General features: G+C 42.2%; 1 protein-coding gene across 1 annotated transcript in view; it reads right to left on the reverse strand.

The window, feature by feature from the left end:
* The window catches only part of LOC113406768 (katanin p60 ATPase-containing subunit A-like 1), a 53,675-nt gene that overhangs the window by 25,492 nt on the left and 5,787 nt on the right, over positions 1-22,396 (reverse strand). Inside the window, exons 2-4 of the mRNA XM_026653426.2 lie at positions 11,378-11,553; positions 7,280-7,440; positions 3,317-3,485 (exon numbers count right to left, since the gene is read on the reverse strand). Coding sequence (XP_026509211.1) covers positions 3,317-3,485; positions 7,280-7,440; positions 11,378-11,539 — 492 coding nt within the window. The 5' untranslated portion in view covers positions 11,540-11,553. The remainder of the gene's footprint in view (positions 1-3,316; positions 3,486-7,279; positions 7,441-11,377; positions 11,554-22,396) is intronic.

Below are 22,396 nucleotides of genomic sequence, written 5' to 3' on the forward strand. Positions count from 1 at the left end.
GCTCTGCCAAATTGACACTCAAGCTGTAGAACAGGGCATTGTATTACTGATCTACACCTGAACTAAAGTAAGATTTAAAATATTTACAGTTTTCACGTGCAACAAAATGATTAATAGTAGTTACAAATAAGCCCAATTCTGAAGCCCTTATTTGGGTGATTAATCACTAGTCTTGCAAGTAGCTCCATTATTAATGTAATTGGAATTACTCTCAGATTTAAGGATTAGTTGCCCAAATAATGGTTGAGTTATACATTCGTGGGTGGTTCTGAATACTTTTCCAGGCATAACAGCATCTCCTTTTGTAGCATTAGGTTGGTAGAACTGCTCTGCATAGCTTTGGTGGCTTCCCTATTAGAAGACACTAATCTAATTTTCAGAGTACTCCCAAACATTCTCCTAGGGCACACATGGGGCATTATACAACCTTTGTAACATACACACATTGCCTATTTAAAATAAAACGGCTGGGTTGACAGGCTGAAATTCCTGACAATATTCCAGTGGGGGGGACCACGACAACCAGCCTGGAGGCTTTCTGGGCAGTAGAGAAAGAAAGGGAAAAAAAAACCACTTGGGAAACCGCATTTTAAAGGGGTGCTAGTGCATAAACACCATCAGAGTGGGATCTCAGGGTAGAAATTATTAATTATGTAGCACCATAAACATGCAAAATTACTTTACAGGCAAATAAAGGACAAACTCCATGACCCTGCTTACAATCAGATTGAAGAGGTTGTTACATGGCTTGGGAAGGGGATGGTTACAAACCCATAAGATGAGATAGTTGTTTTGGCTACAAATCCAGAAAAAGAAGCATTTATATCTATGTATCAGCATTAGCATACCCATTGCAAGCTACAACCAATCACATTGCACCAATATCTTACTGGATGAGAATCTTATCTTTACAACTTCTAACAAGATCTGGCCAGGCAACCAAATGAATCCCCTTTAAAATACAACATTCCGTCATTTTAGAAATCTCTCTGCATGCTGTAGAGCAGCATGATTTATAGCAACAAGGTCTATTCAACAGCCAACAGAATTTTAATCATCATGTGCCCTACTCCAGTACATTTAAAAATAAATGGAACATAAGCAGCAACTGATCTCATGTCAACTGACATGTTGACAAAAAGAAGTATGCTAATTTCAGCTCCATTCCAAACACTACATGACATCAATGCTTGTTAGCGGACAAGGATAAAACTGGTAGGAGAAATCTAAGTTCTTGCTTATTTTAGGTATTAATGTAAACTATGAGAAGGTTTTTAAAAAATATTCAGATAAAAGCAATTTTAAAAAGTTACGTACTATATGAAATATATTTCTATTTATGAAACTTCTCCATCTGGCTTCCCTGCTGTAGATTATTAGTAGTATTACTCCAAGAGATAACTACTGTCCTAGAAGTAGTACCAGCACAGCCTCATCCATAGTAAAGCCTTATAATGCTCCTTACAGGAAACTTTAAAGTGCATGGTTTTACCCTCATTAGAGGCAAGACTTGAATGCATACATGCCTGGTGTATTAAACTGGTCACACAACAGGATTCCAGTTTCTCATTTAACCAGCAGAACTGTAAACAATTTTCACCGTTCTTGAAAAGCTTTTTATAGCTTACAGAGTGTTCCCTTGTTATTGTAAATCTTGCTGTTCTAAGTATGTAGAGAGAGATTTCTAAAATGATTCAACTTTAAACTTCAAATAAACTTAGAAGTGTATTCACTGGCACTGCTAGAAGACTATGTCCGAACAACCAGTGACAAGGAGGACTAGTGTTGCTTAATACCCTCTTCTACAGAATCAAAAATAACTGATACAAAGGTCACTTTTGTCTATCCCTTGACAGTGCTGGATTCTTCCCTTTAAGTCCTTTCTCATTCTTGAGTATTTAGTGTGTAGCTATGAAAACTTACCAAAATATTTTCTAACTCACCAATCACAACCTGTATTATACCACGAGCTCCAAATAGGTAAGATTCCATATCTCACAAAAGTAAAGGCATCTCATTATGCTCCAGTCTTGTACTGTTTATACCAGTGATACTCAGACTGCGACCCATGAGCCAACAAGTGGCTCTTTAACGTGTCTCCTGCAGCTCTTTGCAGCACATAATATTAAAACGCTGTGTGATTTAATTATTAACCCCTCTAAGTTATTAACCAATCAGGATGCTTTTACTATGTTAACCAATTAAGTTATTAAACTTATTTGCTCTGAGAATAATATATATGTATATAAAAACTAAGTATTTCCCCTGTCATACTGTTTAAATATGAACAGTAGTAAATAAAACAATGAATTCACACTACTGTGGCTCTTTTGGTTAATTTGACTCCTGAACCACTGAGGTCTGTGTATCACTGATTTATACCATGGCTTCTATGGATTCCTGATAGTGACTCCACAGTTAAGGTTGTAAGGCAGTTTCAGTTATAAACACCCAATTTTTCACACACACATCTTACTTTCTCAAAAAGAATTCCTTTTGAAATGTCTTCTATAGTTACATGTTGGCGAATCAGTTCCTACTGTCTTCTCTCTCACTCTAGTATTGTTTCTCTTTTTACAACAAACCTTTTCAAAAACTAATTTCAATTCCCAGCCCATTTTAATTCAGAACACTGTGTCGTCCGCCCAATGCTTTTCAAAGAAACATTTTCCTCTAAATGTCTTGTTATTTATAATAATAATCTCCTAATGATGGGATTCTTAAAAAAGCTTGGTTGTCTTTTTAATCTGTATGCTTTTGGTACATCTCCACCTGCTAGTTAAGAACATACTTAAAAATACTATTGTAAATAATTGTAGACCACTGCAGAATTTACAGAACAATCTCAATTGTTTTAACTCATCTTAATTTAAATCCTGCAGAATCCTAATAAAACTGCATATCTAAAGACTCTCACTGATCTCACTTCTATATTCTTTACTTGGAAAACTTTATAATAGGGCCCAGTTCTGATCTCTTAAACTGAATAGAATTTACTCCTGATTTACACTATTATACAGGAGATCAGAATCAGGCCCATAACCTTGCTGAAACATGCAGAAAAACAAAGCTACAGTAAACTGTGCTGTTATAAAAAAACCTTCCTGATTAAAAACAGTGCTGAGAGTTTAAAGCAGTATCCAGCTTGGTGATATTACAACTGAATCACTTCGTAATACGTGCTTTGTCCACAATCTGATGTAGACCCTCCATGTTGCCCTTGCACAGGAAAACTTAAGTTTTTGCTTATTTATTTTAAAAAAATGCTTCCCCCCTGCACACACAACCCTCCAACTCCTCCGCCCCCAGTTTTTACCTTGTCCTCTCTCCCTTTAGCTCTAGATTCCCTCTCTCGGCTACTGGCAGGCTTTTCACTTTTTGATATTGGGTGTGCTCTGCCCACAGGCCCTCGCGGCTGCAATCCTGGTGATTCTTTCCTCAAAGGTTTAACTTCTCGGTTGGGACGTTTTATCTGAGGTGGAGCCCTGGCAAACAAAGAAAATATATCAATCACAGTTTAAAAAAAAAAAAAGAAGATCAATACTAACAACTCAGCACTCGTGACCAACCCTACAATAACCAACCAAAATGCATGTGGAAAAGACAAATCAGATTTCAGTTTCAGGCTCTGAGTTTCAGTTTCCTGTAGCTATAAATCATGGGACTAAATTATGCTATATTCAAAAGCACAGATCCTATAAGAACAGTCGTAGAAGAAATTCCGGGAAATAGGCCAGCTAAGAACTTTGACAGGTCTCAATAGCTAAGAGAGCAAGACAATGAGAAAAAAGTGACCCATTCTCAATCTTAATCGCCCCATGTGAAAGTGTCAACACTTACAAATTGTCCAGAAAGTTAGGACTAGATAGAACCAAACTGCATACTCATACACCTTTGTATACCTCCCACTGACCTTAACGGAAACTGAGCCGTGGTATGAGGGGTCAGAATTTGGTTTTAAGATTAAACTGAGGTCATATTTCATTTTGGTTGGGAGGTCAGTTTAGACTTGAAATACAGAACAAAATATATGGCCAAGATGTAATCAATTTAAACGAATGTTCCCTCTAATAAATCCCTTTATTCATGTTTGCTGCCATTGTTTCAAAACTTGCAACTACTTTCCTGAAAGATTAATTTTTAAAAGTCTCACACACACATTTTCACAAACTGGATGTGGTTATTAAGTATTTACTTCAAATAATTTTTCATCATGCGTAAAGAAACAGAGTTGCTGCTACTGTTACCGTTTAAAGTAATTTTCTTTACTCATCTGCAGCCGCATGAGACTAATTTATTTTACAAGTGGGGTTGACCTGCTGGGATGGGTCACTTCTCCCATCTATGACCCTACACCCAAGCCAAGAAACAGTTTAATCTATAAACAACATAAATAAATAAATCCACTTTGCACTTTATACTGCCCTTCATCCAAAATCGCCTGCAAACTTTAAAGCTCACTGTGACACTGGCAGACCAGGTGCCAGCTCGTACTAAGGTCCCCATGTCTCAACTGAACATTGACAGATACACAGCTGGAGCCAGTCTGGCTGTTAGTATTGTTAAAATAGGTATTAGAATTATAAGAATGTGTTTAGATTTTATTGAATGCTTGTGAGCTGCTGCATGCATTAATCTCATTTATAACATCTGTATCCCATATTGTAAGGTAATAATTGAGAAGTTGTATTGTAAGCCTCTGTAAATCACCAGATAGGAGAGAGAGACATTAGCTAGTGTGAAATGCTGGTCTCCCACAGAAGGTGTTACATCCTGTCCAACACGGAAGGTCCATTGACACCAGATGGACTATTGTGGGACATTAAAGAGGACAAAATAAATGTATTTGTTTTGCCTTCCTCACATGAAGATGAGTCATGCAAGTGGATTCCTCCCATCAGCTGAGTTTGCAGCTCAGAGAACAAGGGATGAGGGAGATAAAAACTCGTAATAAGAAGGAACTGGAGATTTATGCTGCTTGGACTCTAGAGGGCCAGGTTTCCTAGGCATAGGTAAGAGGTCCCCACAGCTGCTTAGCCTGGATTAGCCCTATAAAACATATAGCGCTTGTTTACTATAGAAGCTTCTATTACCTTTTGAAATTTAAGATTGTAACTCATCTGTGTGTATCTGTTTACTTGCTTTAACCTTGTATGTAACTCTTATTTCCTTTCATATTTTAATAAATCTGTATATAATTTATTATAGGACTGGTTACAAGCATTGTCTCTGGCATGACATCTAAAGTACAACTGACCTTGGGTAAGTGACTAGCCCTTTGAGACTGGGAATAACCTGAATATTGTTGTGATTCTTGGTGTAAGGGCCTATCTATCACAAAGGTATGTTCACCTGGGGACAAGATAGAATGGCGTACCCAAGGGGACTGTCTATGACTCCTTATTTGGCTGTTATAATGCCTAAGGAGTTTACACTTGATAACTGGTAGGTGAAATCTAAGTATAAAATTCACAATCAATTTGTGGCTTGTGCCCTGGTTCTTAATAGTCTGTCCTGAGGTTGGTACTCATGCTCTGGAGTCACTGAGTAGCTTGACACTCACAATAGTGTAATGGGGTAGAGATGGGGGAAACTGAAGCAGCAAGCTATGGTAATGTTTTACACCCACTTTGAACAGGGGGTAAATGACTACACATGGTACAAAGTCATGAAGAATCAGGCCCCTGTCCACTAGGTAATGCACTAAGAAAACCAAACACATTTCATATAGGCTACAAAATAGATTTTGGTTAGTAACTGCTTCCAATTACTACCAAATTCCCAATTTTGCTAACTTAGCTCTACATCATTCAGTGATATCTTGCAAGATGATAAATATCCCAAGAGCAGGCCACCCCCTTCCACCTCCCACGGATTGCTGTCGTCCATCCCACAGGTGCCTGTATTCCAGTTCTGCTGAGCAGGATCCTTCCAGATGACAGGTATTTTAGTAACCTAAAACTAATATAGATGCTTTACCTTTTTCTATTGTATCCCTCAATTCCAACTGGCAAAAAAAAGCCTCCTATGACCTGATAAGAAAGTCTTTAGGACTTCACGAAAATAGTTTTTAATAAATAAATAAATAAATCAGACAACTGACCACTCTTTCAAACAATAAAATGGGCAACTCAGCTATTTTCAGAGAACCCCTTAACTACAATGTGTAACACTTTTATGTAGTAAAAAGTTAGACTAGAGACCTACATTAGGGGCCTGTTATATAGGGTTACCATATTTCAATACTGAAAAAAGGGGACACTCCACGGGGCCCTGGCCCCGCCCCAACTCCGCCCCTTCCCCATCCCCAGCCCCACCCCAACTCCGGCCCTTCCCCGCCCCCAGTCCCGCCCCAACTCTCCCCCTTCTCCAAAGTCCCTGCCCCAACTCCGCCCCCTCCCCTGAGCACCCCGCATTCCCCCCTCCTCCCTCCCGCCCCCCGGGCTCCGGCTGCTGCTGCGCAGGGGAAGTTGCTTCGGCCCCGGCGCGTGGTGGAGAGCGGCGGGAGCCGGGGAAGTTGGAGCCCGGGGAGGAGGCGGTCCCCTTACCATGCCTCCCTATTTTCCCGGACATGTTCGGCTTTTTGGAAATTCCTCCCGGACGGGGATTTGAGGACCAAAAAGCCAGACATGTCCGGGAAAATCCAGACATATGGTAACCCTACTGTTATAAAGTCCACTGAATTCAATGGGAGTATTTCCATGGACTACAGTGGGCTTTGAATCAGGCCCTAGCTCTGTAAAGCATCACCTTGTCTGCAGATTTCCTTCAGTACTAAAGCAATTGGCTTCAGGCAACATATTATGTATCTTAGGCCATACCTGAACCACTACTGACCTCAAAAACAGTCACTGTTCACGAATAACCCATCCTACAATATCAGGGATCTGGAGTGGCTGATTTAATAGGTCTTTTCTATCTGTAATTTTTATTATTCCAAGGCATTTATAATAAACAAAGAATTTTGTTAGCGTTAAAGTTGTTCAAGTGAATTTCTTAGCAGGACAATCATCAAAAGTCAAGAAAATCAGTTATGGAAATATTAATATCCTGCCCAACCTCCATACATAGGCCTTACCACACCATAATACCCAAACTCACTTCCTCTTCCACTGTACAAACACATCCAATTCCTCAAAAATCACCCCTACAATTGAACTGCAGAATTCTTTTTAGGTAGCAACAGACTCTTGAAAAATCAATTTGTCCACTGGTAAGAGATATTAATGTTCAAGGGTGGAGTTAAGGTGTGAACTATCCCAAAGTGCTTTCCAGTTACCTGTGCTCAGCCGGAACTGGAGGTGGCCAAACAGCAGGATCCCTAAATGGCTCATCTTGATAGGATACAGGAATATCTGGAGGTTTGTCTATTTTAAAACTCTCTAACGTGTTGACAATACTCTTTACTTGCTCATATTCCTCCAGTAATTCTTGCCGGACCTTCAAAATAAACAAGTGATTTCAGAAAAAAAAAAAAAGTGTTTTAATTTTTGCACAGGTCTTTTTTTTAATATATACAATCTCAATTTACAACAGAATAAAAGGTTTAGAAAATGTTTACTACAATAGAATAAATTAACATTTACGAAGAACTAACGGCCCAATCCAGCAGCTCTTAGATATGTGACTACTCCTATTACACTTCAATGGAACCTTGAGAGCATGGGCTGCAAGATCCAAGCCCTGATATTGTTCAAAACTTGACAAAGATGTTCACTTGTACAGGTGAACCGTCACAATACATTCAAAGCATCAGGAAATGTTTTCAGTAACACAGACATGAGAGAGGGAAATAAAGGTAGCCTAGGTTAAGAAGACAACTAAAGCAACAGAAGAAACTGGGAACAGGACTTACTTTTATAATTTGTTTTCAGTGTTATTGTAGCTATGTTGGCCCCAGGATATGAGAGAATCAAGGCGAGTGAGGCAATAACTTTTATTGGACCAACTTCTGTTGGTGAAACAGACAAGTTGACATGAAGAAGAGCTCTGTGGAGGTCAAAAGCTTGTCTCTTTCACCATAAGCACCCAGTTTCTAATCTGCCGGGAGGTGCTCCCCCCGGCTCTGCTCCTACTCTACCCCTTCTCCCAGTGCCCCATCCCCGCCCTGCTTGTTCCCACCCTGCCTCTTCTCACCCCTTCCCCGCCCAGTTCTGCCCCCTCACCCCGAGCACACTGCGCCTTTGCTCCTACCCTCACCCCCAGCACCTCCTGATGCTGCGAAACAGCTGATGCACAGCAGGCGGTAGGCGCTGGGAGGGAGGGGAAGGCGCTGATCGGCGGTACCCACCGGCGGGCAGAAGGCGCTGGGGGGAGGGGGGAAGAACCGTTGATAGGGGGGCTGCCAGTGGGTGCTAAGCACCCACCATTTTTTTTCCTGAGGGTGCTCCAGCCCCAGAGCACCCACGGAGTCGGTGCCTATGTCTTTCACCAACAGAAGTTGGTCCAATAAAAGATATTACTTCACGTTTTCTTACTTTTATAACGGAAGTCTGACTTTGAAGTTATACACTTGCATTGTATGTTTGAAACTTCCATTTTCTACTGGTCAGAGAATATAGTAGATAACTAGCACCATTCAAATAGATAATTCCTTAAAATGTATCTCATACTTGTTAATCTACTATCTGTTGACTCATGGCCTGATCCAACTCCCACTGAAATCAAGGAGATCCTTTTCTTTAATGCACTAAATTAATTTTTCAATGAAATCCAAGTATTAGAAATGTCAAGTTAATGTGGCAGTTTGACAAACCTTAGTAAGTGCCAAGACCTTTCATAGCCCCAATGCAAAGACCTATGAATAGTATGATATTTAGTTTACATACAATATGATGGGGGCTAATTTAACTACAACTAATCAGGAAAGAGATCTTGGAGTCATCATGGATAGTTCTCTGAAAACGTCCATGCAGTGTGCAGCAGCAGTCAAAAAAGCAAACAGGATGTTAGGAATCATTCAAAAAGGGATAGAGAATAAGACGGAGAATATCTTATTGACCTTATATGAATCCATGATTCACCCACATCTTGAATACTGAGTACAGATGTGGTCTCCTCATCTCAAAAAAGATATACTGGCATTAAAAAAGGTTCAGAGAAAGGCAACTAAAATGATTAGGGGTTTGAAATGGGTCCCATATGAGGAGAGATTAAAGAGGATAGGACTTTTCAGCTTGGAAAAGAGGAGACTAAGGGGGGATATGATAGAGGTATATAAAATCATGAGTGGTGTGGAGAAAGTGAATAAGGAAAAAAGTTATTTACTTGTTCCCATAATATAAGAACTAGTGGCCACCAAATGAAATTAATGGGCAGCAGGTTTAAAACAAATTAAAGAGGGTTCTTCTTCACACAGCGCACAGTCAACCGGTGGACTCTGCATGGACTCCTTGCCTGAGGAGGTTGTGAAGGCTAGGACTATAACAGCGTTTAAAAGAGAACTAGATAAATTCATGGAGATTAAGTCCATTAATGGCTATTAGCCAGGATGGGTAAGGAATGGTGTCCTTAGCCTCTGTTGTCAGAGGGTGGAGATGGATGGCAGGAGAAAGATCATTTGATCATTACCTGTTAGGTTCACTCCCTCTGGGACACCTGGCATTGGTCACTGTCAGTAGACAGGATACTGGGCGAATACTGTTGAAGTCAGTGGGAGTAGTCCTGGTCTGAAAGTTAAGCACTTACCTAAGCACTTGAGCTTTAATGACTTATTCTGGCCACATTAAAGTCAATGGCAAAATTCCTATTTATTTCAGTGATGGAAGGATTGGACCTTTTAGATCATTTTGAAAACTGATCAGCTTGTCTTCTGCCTTCGTCCTGAATTCCCTCCGTTATACAAAAAGTGTTTTCCAACATCAACAAATTAATCTTTGGAGGATGTGTGTACAAAGTGTATACTATGAATACACTTTGTATACATATCTTATACAAATTCTTATTGTATAAAACTTCATTTGAATGGGATGCAATATGTCTTGTGCACGTTTTTTTTTTATTTAACTAAGGAGATAATCTCAGGTAATTATTTTAAATTGTGCCTGTTTACAGTAGTATCACGTACAAACATAAACCTGTATTGTCCCTTTACTTTGTCCATTTTGCCTTGATAAACAGATTTTTTGTGTGCGCGTTTTGAATGGAGCTGAAGTTAACACAGAACATTTTGTCTACAACAACTTTAATTTATATAGTGCCTTATTTTGCCAAAATGTGTCTGACATCAGTATCAATCTAATTATATGTGTTTGTTTAAAGTCTACACAGCAAACAACACTGGACCAAGCTCTATCCTTGGTTGCCTGCAGGGGGCTCCTACTAAAGTCATGATACCAGCATGCCCAGATCCAAGGACAGAATTTGTCCCATTGATTTTGCTAGATTCCACAAAAATAGGCAGTTTTTCTGCTCATCCCTTCCCACCGCCGCATATAGCCTGTTTTTTTTTCAAAGTGATATTTGGAATCCAAGAGATTTATGCTGTAAGAATTTATCGAAACCCAGACTGACATATGTGAGTTCATGCAAGTTAATGGACTCCAAGATCCAATGCTAATATTGTTACAATATTGAGCTAAATCAAATGTTTTGGCCTAAAAACTGTGACATTATCCCTCAAAGATTTCACATCTGTTGTTAATATTGTGTTTAAGTATTGAATCCATGATTTATGCATTTCGGCATTTTGTATGTTTTCCTTGCGGTGGGATCTATCTGCCTTGGAATCTCAGATGACACCTGCTTATAGCATTAAGTGATGCAGCACACTGTCTGCTGCTTATCTATAGCTATGCCAGTCTGCTTCCTCCACCTCTGCACTAACACAGATCAGTAGCTTGGGAGCAATTTATCTCTCATTAACACTACAGATTCATTCTCACTCTTTCCATCGCTCCTAGAAATCGAACCACAAATACTCCTCATGCAAATAAAGTTGAGCACATGCCCAAGTGATTGTGAGATCAGGGCCTAAGAGTACTATCTGCAGATAACATTTTAGATAATTGCAACTATATTGATCTTTTTAATGATACAAGCCCATCTCACATCATAGCTTACTGCTTATTAGTTGGATGAAAGATGAGAGAGCAAAAGGAAATCATTATAGTATTAGTAGAAAACATAATAGTATTTCCAAAATAGGCAGTCACACACAATTAGTCCGTTGATTAGCAAGACACACTATGAAGACAAGAAAATTGATTCAATTAGAACTAAAGAATCCCTTCTAACTATGTCACAAGAAATACTGCCACATAAATATCATGAACTTCAATTTAGCCAATATATATTTGGGCTACATTTTAAAAAGCTTGTGCAATGTTGTATTTCTTTCCAAATCTACCACATACAGTGCAATACTGCTTCATCATACCTGTTGCCATTTGCCCTTAACTGCTGGGTCTCGGATTGATTGACAGTGTCTCTGAATCTGCTGGATGACACCTTGGTAATATACCATAGAGGAGTCGTAGTTCCCAAGAAGCGCGTATTCTCTCCCTTTTTTGGCATTATCACAAATCTCAGCCAAATTCATCGTCTCTCACAAACCTAAAACATAACATTTAATCATAAGACGAAAACTTGTACAGGCCATATAATGATTCAGAAAATCATTAGGTAGTTTTTGTTTTGCTGTTCCTTGTATGGCTGCTTTACATCCACGTTACCATTTAGATGTACAGATTATTATAGTACCTCCTTATTATGCTGATTATTGACAATAAACCACAATGACTGGTAAAGCATATGTATTTTTCCTCTACCCTGAGCCTGTTAAATCATTACATGCAAGTGGACTGCAGCACCCATGCTGAGCCCTCTTGTTGTCAATATTCAGTTTACAGCAGGGATCTCAAACTCAGATCACCACGAGGGCCACATGAGGACTAGTACATTGGCCCAAGGGCCGCATCACTGACACCTTTTCATATAAAGGTACAAAAGTCCCATGTCCCCCTCGGCTGCCCCTGGCCCTGCCCCCACTCCACCCCTTCCATGAGGCCCTGCCCTTACCCCACCCCTTCCCTGCCCCCATTCCAACCCCTTCCCCAATGTCCCCACCCCAACTCTACCCCCTCCCTGCCCCTATTCCAACCCCTTCCCCAAATTCCCACACCTGCCCTGCCTCTTCTCCGCCTCCTCCCCTGAGCGCGTGGCTCCCCGCTCCTCCCCCTCCCTCCTGGAAAGTGCTAAGCGCCGCCAAACAGCTGTTCGGCAGTAGGAAGCACCTGGAGGTAGGCAGAGGAGCGGGGACACGGCGCACTGGGGGGAGGGAGCGGGGGCAGCGGGGGGAGGGGAGCTTGGCAGCCGCAGGAAATAACTCCAGGGCCACGTGTTTGAGACCCCTGGTTTACAGCAAGCTAGGGTGTAAACATAGTGCACGGCAGGTTAGTGCAGGGTAAGTGCCTGTGTGGACCATGCTGCCTTACACTAACAGTTCACTAATGTGCTTTAATCTATTCCAGTTCCAAAGTGAGTCAAAGCGCACTAGGGAACTTTTAGTGCATGGCAGCAGGGTAAACATCATAGACGCTTGGTTCATGGCAGGTGTCATGAATATAAAGGGAAGGGTAACAACCTTTATGTAGGCAGTAACAAAATCCTTCCTGGCCAGCGGTACAGAATCACTTTACTTGTAAGGGATTAAGAAGCTCAAATAACCTGGTTGGCACCTGACCAAAAGGACCAATAAGGAAAGAAGATACTTTCAAATCAAGGGGGGGGGGGAAGAAGAGAGGTGTTGTTTGTGCTCTCTTTGTTTGTTCTCTCTCTGGACAGAGAGCGAGACCAAGCAGGTAAACCATCTCCTGAAAAGATACCTGAAATGATACATCTAAAATTACAGAAATTGTAAGTAAAGGCAAGGTTAGTATATTATTGGTTAGTATATTATTCTCAAGCCTCCCCAGGAAAGGGAGTGAAGGGGCTTGGGGGGAATATTTTGGGGAAACAGGGACTCCATGTGGCCCTTTTTCCTGGATTTTGGTCTAAATCACTTGGTAGTGGCAGCAATACCATCCAAGAACAAGAAAAGGATTTGTGCTTTGGGGAAGTTTTAACCTAAGCTTGTAAAAATAAGCTTAGGGGGTCTTTCATGCAGGTCACCACATCTGTACCCCAGAGTTCAGAGTGGGGTGGGAACCCGGACAGCAGGCTAGTGCAGGATACATTTACGCCCCATTTCACTGCAAACTAAGTGTTCGTGTACAGAATCAGGCTTTAATTTATATAACACCACAACATATATTAGCAACCAGCCACCCATGAATCACATATCACCTGAGGCTTTACATTTATTATATTATTTGTATTACATGAGTGATTAGGAGATCCAATCAACATTAAGAGCCCACTCGGTTAGGAACTTTTGAAAGACCTCATCTTAACCAGGTTACATTTTAAATATACAAGACGGGGAAAGGACAGGAGAAAGGGAAAGGCCATGTAAGCAGAAGTTTGGGAACAGAGACAGAGTCAAGAATTGACCACAGCGCTCAACTCCTATTTGAATGCGCCTTAACCACAAGACTATCCTTCCTCTCTTTTAAAAATATTTTCTCCTTAGTAGCAGTTGCCCTGAAGATATCTCGTACCCAGTAGTTCCCAGCTACACTATGTCTAAAGAGCTCAGTTACACTCCATGCACTATAAAGACAAATGTACTTCTGTATACTATCCAATTTCTTTTAATTTGTGTAGTGTACCTAACAAGGTCTGACGAGGCAAATGTTTGTCGGCTTTTTTGGGTTTTCTTCAAATATTAATTTCAATGCTCATGAAATGACAGCAATAGAAACACAAGGCTTCTCTGAAATCATAGGACATGACATGGACAGTGGTGTTGAAAGCTTGGACACACTTTGTCCCAGGAATGTTGCTTTTACTTGAATCATAAAACAAGGTTACTCCCCTGCCGTTGGATGTCTTCAAAAAGATTGTGAAAAAAGATCTACATCACTGGGGTGGACCCAAAGATTGGAGCCCTCTGAAAAGTTTCTGAGAACTTGGTGAGATGGATGCTGGTGCCATCCAGAAATTTTTGGTAGTATCCATGAGGCCATTATTAATACAACCCCTCTGTCTGACTGACTCATTTCCAGAATATCCAACAATTTGTGAGACTTTTCTTGAACAGTAGATAGCTCAAAGACCAATGCATCCATGCTCCTGATGAGCAAGTTTTGGAAGATTTTACATCTTCCATAATACTGATGATGTCTATCATAACATCCTCTGGAGAAAAATGAGTTCCATGGAGTATGGCCTACACTCTCTTCCTCAGCTGTGGAATCTGAATCGAATCTCAGTGAAGGAGGTAGTACAGGGGTTTGGCAGGTTGGTATACCAAGGGGGAGATTAAAAAGTGACTGCCATTCCTATCCTCCAAGACTGTGATGTCCAGGAAGGCCAGTTGGCTCATGGCAGATAAACGTGCAAAATGGCCCTTGTGCAGAAGGTGGGGTTCGAAACCTCAACTGAGAGGGATGCACTGAAGTACTCTGTGCCAACGGTGAAACCAAGAAAGGTCTAGTTTGAGGCAAAAGGAACTAAATGACCCTAGAATGAACTTCTCATTCTATTCCATTGGCACCAAAGTAACAATAAGGAAACTTCAGCTCCAAATCCTCAATTCCAAGGGAATCCTTAACATCACCCTAACAAGTGGAGCATTGTGGATTTATGTTCAGCAAAACAGATAATGGAGCCTGAAATGAAAACTGTAGCCTCCCTGGGACTGAAACTGGGGAGAATAGACAATCTTTCCATCAGAACTAGATAAGATGGACCTAATCCTTAGAAGCAAGGAGATGGGCTTCTGATAACAAGAACCTCCTACCTTAGCACCAGATAATTCCACCTTAATCTTCAGTGCCAACCGCCTGCCTGATCCTCAGGAACAGGACTGCATGGAGCAATGGTGCCATGTATTCCTCTTTTCTCCATCTCTCGACACCAAGGAAAGTGGATTTGGTGTGGCGTCCAAAGCTACCTTTGGGTTTCTCAGACCCTCTCTGGGAAACGGAACTGGATATGCCTGAAGACTGGAACTTCTAAGGGCTCGAAGCCAGTTCTGACTCCAATTCTGCACTGGAAGCTCTAAGAGGCCAACTCCCTACCCAATTTCAAGTCTCTGCTGCAAAGCTTGGGGGTACTAGAACTGTTCAAAGAAAAGGTCATTAGAATTTTTTAACATGGGTAAAATACATTTTTCCCTAACCTTGTTCTCTGATATGGCTGAATTGTTTTGGTTGAAATTTAAAAAAACCAGTCTGAGCCGAACACCCAGCATATAGAATTTCATCCCAAATGATTAAAGTTTGGCAAGTTATAAGCAGCTAAAAAACGGATCTCATAATGGGCAATCTTAAAAGATAGTACTACCAGCTTTGCCTACACTTGTCCCCTGGTAATAGCCAATATAATGATGCTCCTCCAGAGAAGGCTAAAGCCTTTTATACTAGATGTACTTGATGAGTGGTGAACTGTATGCCACAGAGGAGAAAAATTCTTTCCTGACCCAAGTTAGGGATCAGTTCAGCTTATGCGCCAAAGAATGAAGATTGATATCCCTTGTGACCTGATTAGCCTAGCTAGTGCAGGATTTTTAACAAGCAAACTTAGGGCCCATGTGTGGTAGCTATATTGACACTAATGTCTGTAAACGCTTCCTCTTGTCAATGATCCGTGAACTAAGACATTTCTAAGGATGTCTTGACTGGAAGCTGTTTTACTCTAGTGTAGGAAAGAGCCACCTGATGATTAGATGAGATACTGGTGTCACAAATGACGTGCAAGTTGTTTTAAATCAATGGTTCTCAAACTTTTGTGCTGGTGACCCCTTTCACATAGCAAGCCTCTGAGTGTGATCCCCTCCCCCAATAAATTAAAAACACTTTTTAATATATTTAACACCATTATAAATGCTGCAGGCAAAGCAGGGTTTGGGGTGGAGGCTGACAGCTTGCAACCTCCCATCTAATAACCTCGCGACCCCCTGAGGGGTGACAACCCCCAGTTTGAGAACCCCTGTTTTAAATTCACCTGGAAACACGGTTGTTGGCAGTTTTAAACAGGACTGTTGTATGGGTGGAAAAATAAACAGATACAGGAGAAAGTATTTATGCATTTTCTTTAACAGCAGTGAAGTACACCTCTACCCCTATATAACGTGACCCGATATAACACGAATTCGGATATAACGCAGTAAAGCAGTGCTCTGGGGGGGCGGGGCTGCGCACTCCGGCAGATCAAAGCAAGTTCAATATAACGCGGTTTCACCTATAACGCGGTAAGATTTTTTGGCTCCCGAGGACAGCGTTATATCGGGGTAGAGGTGTATACTCCATCAAATGTTCTATCATCCTTGATGGATACAATGTATCATAATCTCTGCAGTTGCTTGTAGAACAGCAATTCCCAACCTGGAGTCTGCAACTCTTGGGCGGGGCGGGGAGGGCTGCAAGCAGGTTGCAGGGGGTCTGCCAAGCAGGGCCAGCGTTAAACTCGCTGGGATCCAGGGCAAAAAGCTGAAGCCCCGCTGTGGCAAGGCTGAAGCCCAAACCCAAGCAAATTAGCTTTCTGGGGCCCCTGTGGCATGTGGCCAAGGGCAATTGCCCTGCTTGCTACCCCCTAATGCCGACCCTGACTTTTATATGCAGAAAAACAGTTGTTGTGACACAGGTGGGCCATGGAGTTTTTAATAGCATGTTCGGGGGGGCTCAGAAAGAAAAAGTTTGAGAACCCCTGATGTAGAATACAGAAATAAAACTAAGCAAAATATATAAAATAAATAAGTGATCCTCACAATTATGGAAAAAGCAAAATAAACTAAAATCAGCTAAACTGGATCACAGAGAAATAACAAAGAAAACAATTCAGAAAAAAAATCCACCTTCTTCTGAAAAATAAAATAACTATAAATCCTCTATAAATAACTTATGCATCCGAAGAAGTGGGTTGTAGCCCACAAAAGCTTATGCTCTAATAAATTTGTTAGTCTCTAAGGTGCCACAAGTACTCCTGTTCTTTTTATAAATCCTCTATAAACATGAGCTATAGTAAGGCTAATGCAGCATAGCCAGGGTCTTTAAAAAATAAGGCAAAAATAAAGAGGCCTACGCTATGTCTACGCTAGTACTTTTGTCGGTAAAACTTGTTTGTCAGGAGTGTGAAAAAACCATACCCCTGACCAACATAAGTTACATCAAATGATGTGCCGGTGTGGACAGCACTATGCTCTTCTGCCGACATAGCTACAGCTGCTTGCTGGGGTGATTTAATTATGCCTACGGTAGAGCTCTCTCCCATCAGCAGAGCGGCTACATGGGAGACCTTACAACTGCGCCGCTTTAAGTCAGTGATCTCCATGCCGAGTCACACAGCATAAGGAGACTGCTGCCTGACTAGAATACAGAGGGGACTAAATCCAGAACAAGGGGCAGGAAAAGGACAAACTGTTCCTGGGAGTTGGGGGGCAACGAATGGCTGGGCAAGGAGACTGGGAGCTGTAGGAGAAGAGAAAGAGGCTGGAGCCTGGAACAAGGAAGGGGGATAGACTGAGATAGGATGAGGAACCAAGAGAGGGTGGCTAGAACTGAGAGCAAGTGAAAAAGCAGGGAGGCAGATCAGACCTAGGGTGACCAGATGTCCCGATTTTATAGGGACAGTCCTGACTTTGGGGTTTTTTTCTTTTATAGGCTCCTATTACCCTCCACCCCCGTCCCGATTTTTCACACTTGCTGTCTGATCATCCTAATCAGACCTGGAGCAGCAAACTAGGAGTGGCTGGGCAAGGAGACTGGGAAGAAACCTGCAGACTAGAGACTGAAATAGGGTAGTGTGACGTTATGAGTGTAATATAATATCTCAGTGGAAGGTGACAGGGCCAGAAAGAGTTAATTAACTCACTAACTGACCTGACCCATGGCTGACCTGTAGAGACTGGTTAGGAAGATAGGTAAATGAATAGAGCTTTGAAATGTAAGTCTGTATTCTTAGAGGTAGAAGGGTAGGTGTTTGCTCAGGTCTTGTAATGTAAGCAAACAAGTCTTGTCTGTTGCTATAGCTTCAATTCAAAGATAAAAAAAGGAATATTAACATTTATGATGATACTTGAGTGAAATAGTATTATTGTCTATATGTCTCTTTGAAGGTTGTGTTAACCTGTATCTGAACTGTTTCATGGATAAATTATCCTGTGCTAATTGCCATGATATTTAGAAGAAGGAAAGTTGAGCCTATTGTTTTCTCAGGCCAAAAGGCTGCTGAAAATGTATAAAAACCTTGGGACACGATCCTTCTGCATCTCAGATCTGCTTTGGGTTTCAAGAGGGGAAACCTTAAGCCATAAGGATTGAAATCCCCAGTCACTGACTGGAGTCACCATGAATATGGACATTGGACTATAACCTATGGACTATATATCTAAAGGACTTTTGTCAACTACAAGCTCACCTCTGCTATGTATCTGAACCTCAAGAATTCAAGTCTGTATGTATATTGATCTTTTAACCAACTCTCTCTCTCTCTCTCCTTTTTTTTAATAAATTTTAGCTTAGTTAATAAGAATTGGCTATAAGCGTGTATTTTGGGTAAGATCTAAGTTATAATTGAACCTGGGTATGTGGCTGATCCTTTGGGATTGGAAGAACCTTTTCTTTTATATGATAAAATTTTCAGAAATCATCATTATATCTGACAGGTGTGTCTGGACGGAGGCCTGAGGCTGGGCATTTTAAGGGAACTGCGTTGTTTGGACTTCTGAGTAATCAGTGAGGTACTATAGAAGCTGTTTTGTGCTGGCTTGGTAAATCTAAATATTGGAATATCCACCAGCGTTTGGGGTTTGTCTGCCCCGTTTTGTTTGCAGTTCACCCTGATTGAGTGACCTCAGCTGGCTCCCACGGGCAGCACCGTCACAGTAGGCAAGAAGAATGGGACTGGGAGAAGGAGCCAGGGTGGGGAAGAGACGGGACTAGGACAGATTGGAGGGGATGGAGCAGAAGGGATCAAGTCTGAGGGGAGTAGGGATAGAATGGGCAGAAGTCTGTGCCCAACAGAGAACACTCCCCTCCAATTAATGGGAAAAAACCTATTAATTTGTGAGTCTCACCATTCCTCTGCTGACAGCAAATACCTGTGAAATCCACTAGCAAAATGTGTGTCTCACCCCCTCTTGTGGTACAGACAAACGATAACAGCCTACTACTGCTATCAGTTACTTCACTAGTGGCAGAGAACTGGGCAGTGGAGCTAAAGGTTCCAACTCTGCTGATGTCAATATGATGCCACATGATGAATTATCTGTTTTTCAGTTTGCTTTTTTAAAAAACTAGGAAATTACACATAAAAGTCCTAAGATAAAACAATAGTAAGGTTGTAAAGTCAAGCATTCAAATGTTAGGAAATGCCAGCTCCTTTGTGCACATGCATGATACAGTCTTTAATTACATGATCACATCCTATTTTATCCACAAGATCCCTATCTCATTCAGTGCACAGAATCAGTGATGTGTAGGAAAGGAAGCTGTTATTTGTAAGACTTGTTGCAGAAGTTGGAAGGGGTGTAATGAATGAGGCAGGCTTTTGCAGAAACAGAAAAGATGGTTCTACAGTTAAGACAGCTGAATTGGATTCTATCCCTGCCTCTGCCATAGACATGAAACTTAAACGAAAATGTTCAAACTAAGGCTTGGTCTACACTTACCCCCCAAGTCGAAGTAAGGTACGCAAATTCAGCTATGTGAATAACGTAGCTGAATTCGACATACCTTACTTCGAACTTACCGCGGTTCAGACACGGTCCACACGCGGCAGGCAGGCTCCCCGTCGACTCCGCGGTACTCCTCTCGTTGAGCTGGAGTACCGCAGTCGACGGCGAGCACTTCCTGGTTCGATTTATCGCGTCCAGACCAGACGCGATAAATCGAACCCGGAACTTCGATCCCCAGCCGTTGAACTACCCGATAAGTATAGACCAGCCCTAACTGTGTTCCTCATATTCTGGGTGCCATCTTAATACCTTGGTGTCTGATTTGCAGAAGTGCTGAGCACTTGCAACTGAAGTCAATTAGAGCTGCGCTTTGAACATATAAAGTGCTATATAGGAGAACCTCAGAGTTACAAATACCTTGGGAATGGAGGTTGTTTGTAATGCTGAAATGTTCGTAACTGAACAAAACGTTATGTTTTTTCTTTCAAAAGTTTACAACTGAACATTGACTTAACACAGCTTTGAAATTTTACTATGCAGAAGGAAAATGTTGCTTTTAACCATCTTAATTTAAATGAAACAAGCCCAGAAACCATTTCCTTACCTTTCAAATATTTTTTTTAAAACTGTCCCTTAATTTTTTTAGTAGAAGTGAGGATTGTGTGAGGCGAGTGGGAAAGAACTGTGTGAGAAGTTGTTGCGACCTTGTGTGGATAAATATGGAATGTAGACTAGAGTCTAAATAGATGTGAAAAATAAGATATCAGGATGACCTACGTATTAACAATATGCAGCTGTTGCTCATTATTGTATGTAACAAAAGGTATAAATGCTTGCCTTAATTGTTTATCTTTTGAGAGACCTGCCTAGGAGGGGAAAACCCTGTGTCCTAGTGCACTCTCTCCCTCTATGCAATTGCTTGAGAATAAAAGTATCTGATTTGCTGCACCCAAGAAAGAGAGTGGAGAAAAACAGAGTTCTCGACATTATGTTTAACACAGAACTGTACTGTATTTGCTTTTTTATGTGTGTGTCTCTGCTGCTGCCTGATTGTGTACTTCCAGTTCCAAATGAGGTGTGTGGTTGACTGGTGTTCGTAACTCTGAGGTTCTCCTGTATAATGTTACGTTTTCTGAAAAATCAGGTTTTAGGCATCTCAAATTAGGAACCCAAAATCGGTGGAAACTTTTAACCTTACTCTCTCAGTGCCTCAGTTCCCTATATGTAGACCGAGGGTAATATCTCCCCCTTACCTGACAGGGGTATTGTGAAGATTAACTAATTTTGTGACGCACTCAGACAGGGTTTTGAATAGCGTGCAGTAAATAAGGCATGGGGTCATACAGTGAGCAAGGAGAAAACAAAATATTGAATAGCTACTCATTAAATGAGCCCCATTCATCCTCTGCACTGAATGAGGCAGGAGTTCCATGGAAAAATAGTATGTGACCATCTAATTCAAGTCTGTATCATAATGCATATGGACAAGGGAAACAAATGATGGCTGCACAGGCAACCTTCATTCTGCCATTTCCTAGCTTTTGTATGCTTGACTTTGTAACATTAATAATGTTATTATGACATTGTTTGTATGTAAAATAGAGAGAAAGCCAGTGGTCTACTCAACAATTCCTATGTTCCTAAAGGAACTACTAACTTTGCAATTGTTATCCAGGCACATCACCTCCATATTAGCGCACACAACAAAATTCATGTGACGGGGTGGGGCCGAGGGGTTCGGAGTGTGGGAGGAGGCTCAGGGCTGCTGTAGATAGTTGGGGTGCAGGGGGTGAGGGCTCTGAGATGGGCTGGGAATTTGGGGTGCAAGCTGCCCCAGGGCTTCAACGAGGAGAGAGAACTCCCTACAGCTCTCTCCCCATAGCAGCAGCTGGGCTGACGGGAGAGGTGCCTCTCCCCACCACGGCAGCTCCAGGGCTGGGGCCGCAGGCATAGGCACCGACTCCATGGATGCTCCAGAGCTGGAGCACCCACGGCCTCCCCACCCCCGGCCCCTCCTCACCTCCGCCTCCTCCCCTGAGCGCACCACGTCCCCGCTTCTCTGCCTACCTCCCAGCGCTTGCCAATGCAAAACAGTTGTTTCGCGGTGTAACAAGCTCCGGGAGAGAGCGGGGAGGAGCAGGAACGCAGCGCGCTCAGGGGAGGAGGTGGGGAAGAGGCGAGGCTGGGGCGGGGATTTGGGGAAGGGGTTGGAATAGGGGCAGGGAGGGGGCGGATTTAGGGCAGGTACTTTTGGGAAGGGGGTGGAATGGGGGCAGGGATGGAGTCGGGGTAGGGCCAGGGGCGGGTCAAGCACCCACCAGCGCCAGCAGAAGTCAGTGCCTATGGCCGCAGGATAGGCGCCTCTCCCACAGCTGCGCCAGGTCCGGGGGAGGGGCGTGTCTCCCCTGGCCACAGCAGGTCCAGGCCAGGCTGGATTGGGGCCGGGGGAGGGACCCTTCTCCCCCGGCCGTGGCAGGTCCGTGGCTGGGCTGGGTCGAGTCCCGGGCTGGGGGAGAGGAATCCCCGGCCACATAGCTTAGAGGGAACTTAGGTGGTAGCTATGTCAATAAACATTCTTCCATCGACCTAGCACTGTCTACACCAGGAGTTAGGCTGACTTAACTATGTATCTCAGGGGTGTGGATTTTTCACACTCCTGAGTGACACAGCTGGGCCAAT

Source organism: Terrapene carolina, unplaced genomic scaffold (assembly GCF_002925995.2).
Source record: "Terrapene carolina triunguis isolate 2854851 unplaced genomic scaffold, T_m_triunguis-2.0 Scaffold139, whole genome shotgun sequence".
In the NCBI taxonomy this organism is placed as follows: Eukaryota; Metazoa; Chordata; order Testudines; family Emydidae; genus Terrapene; species Terrapene triunguis.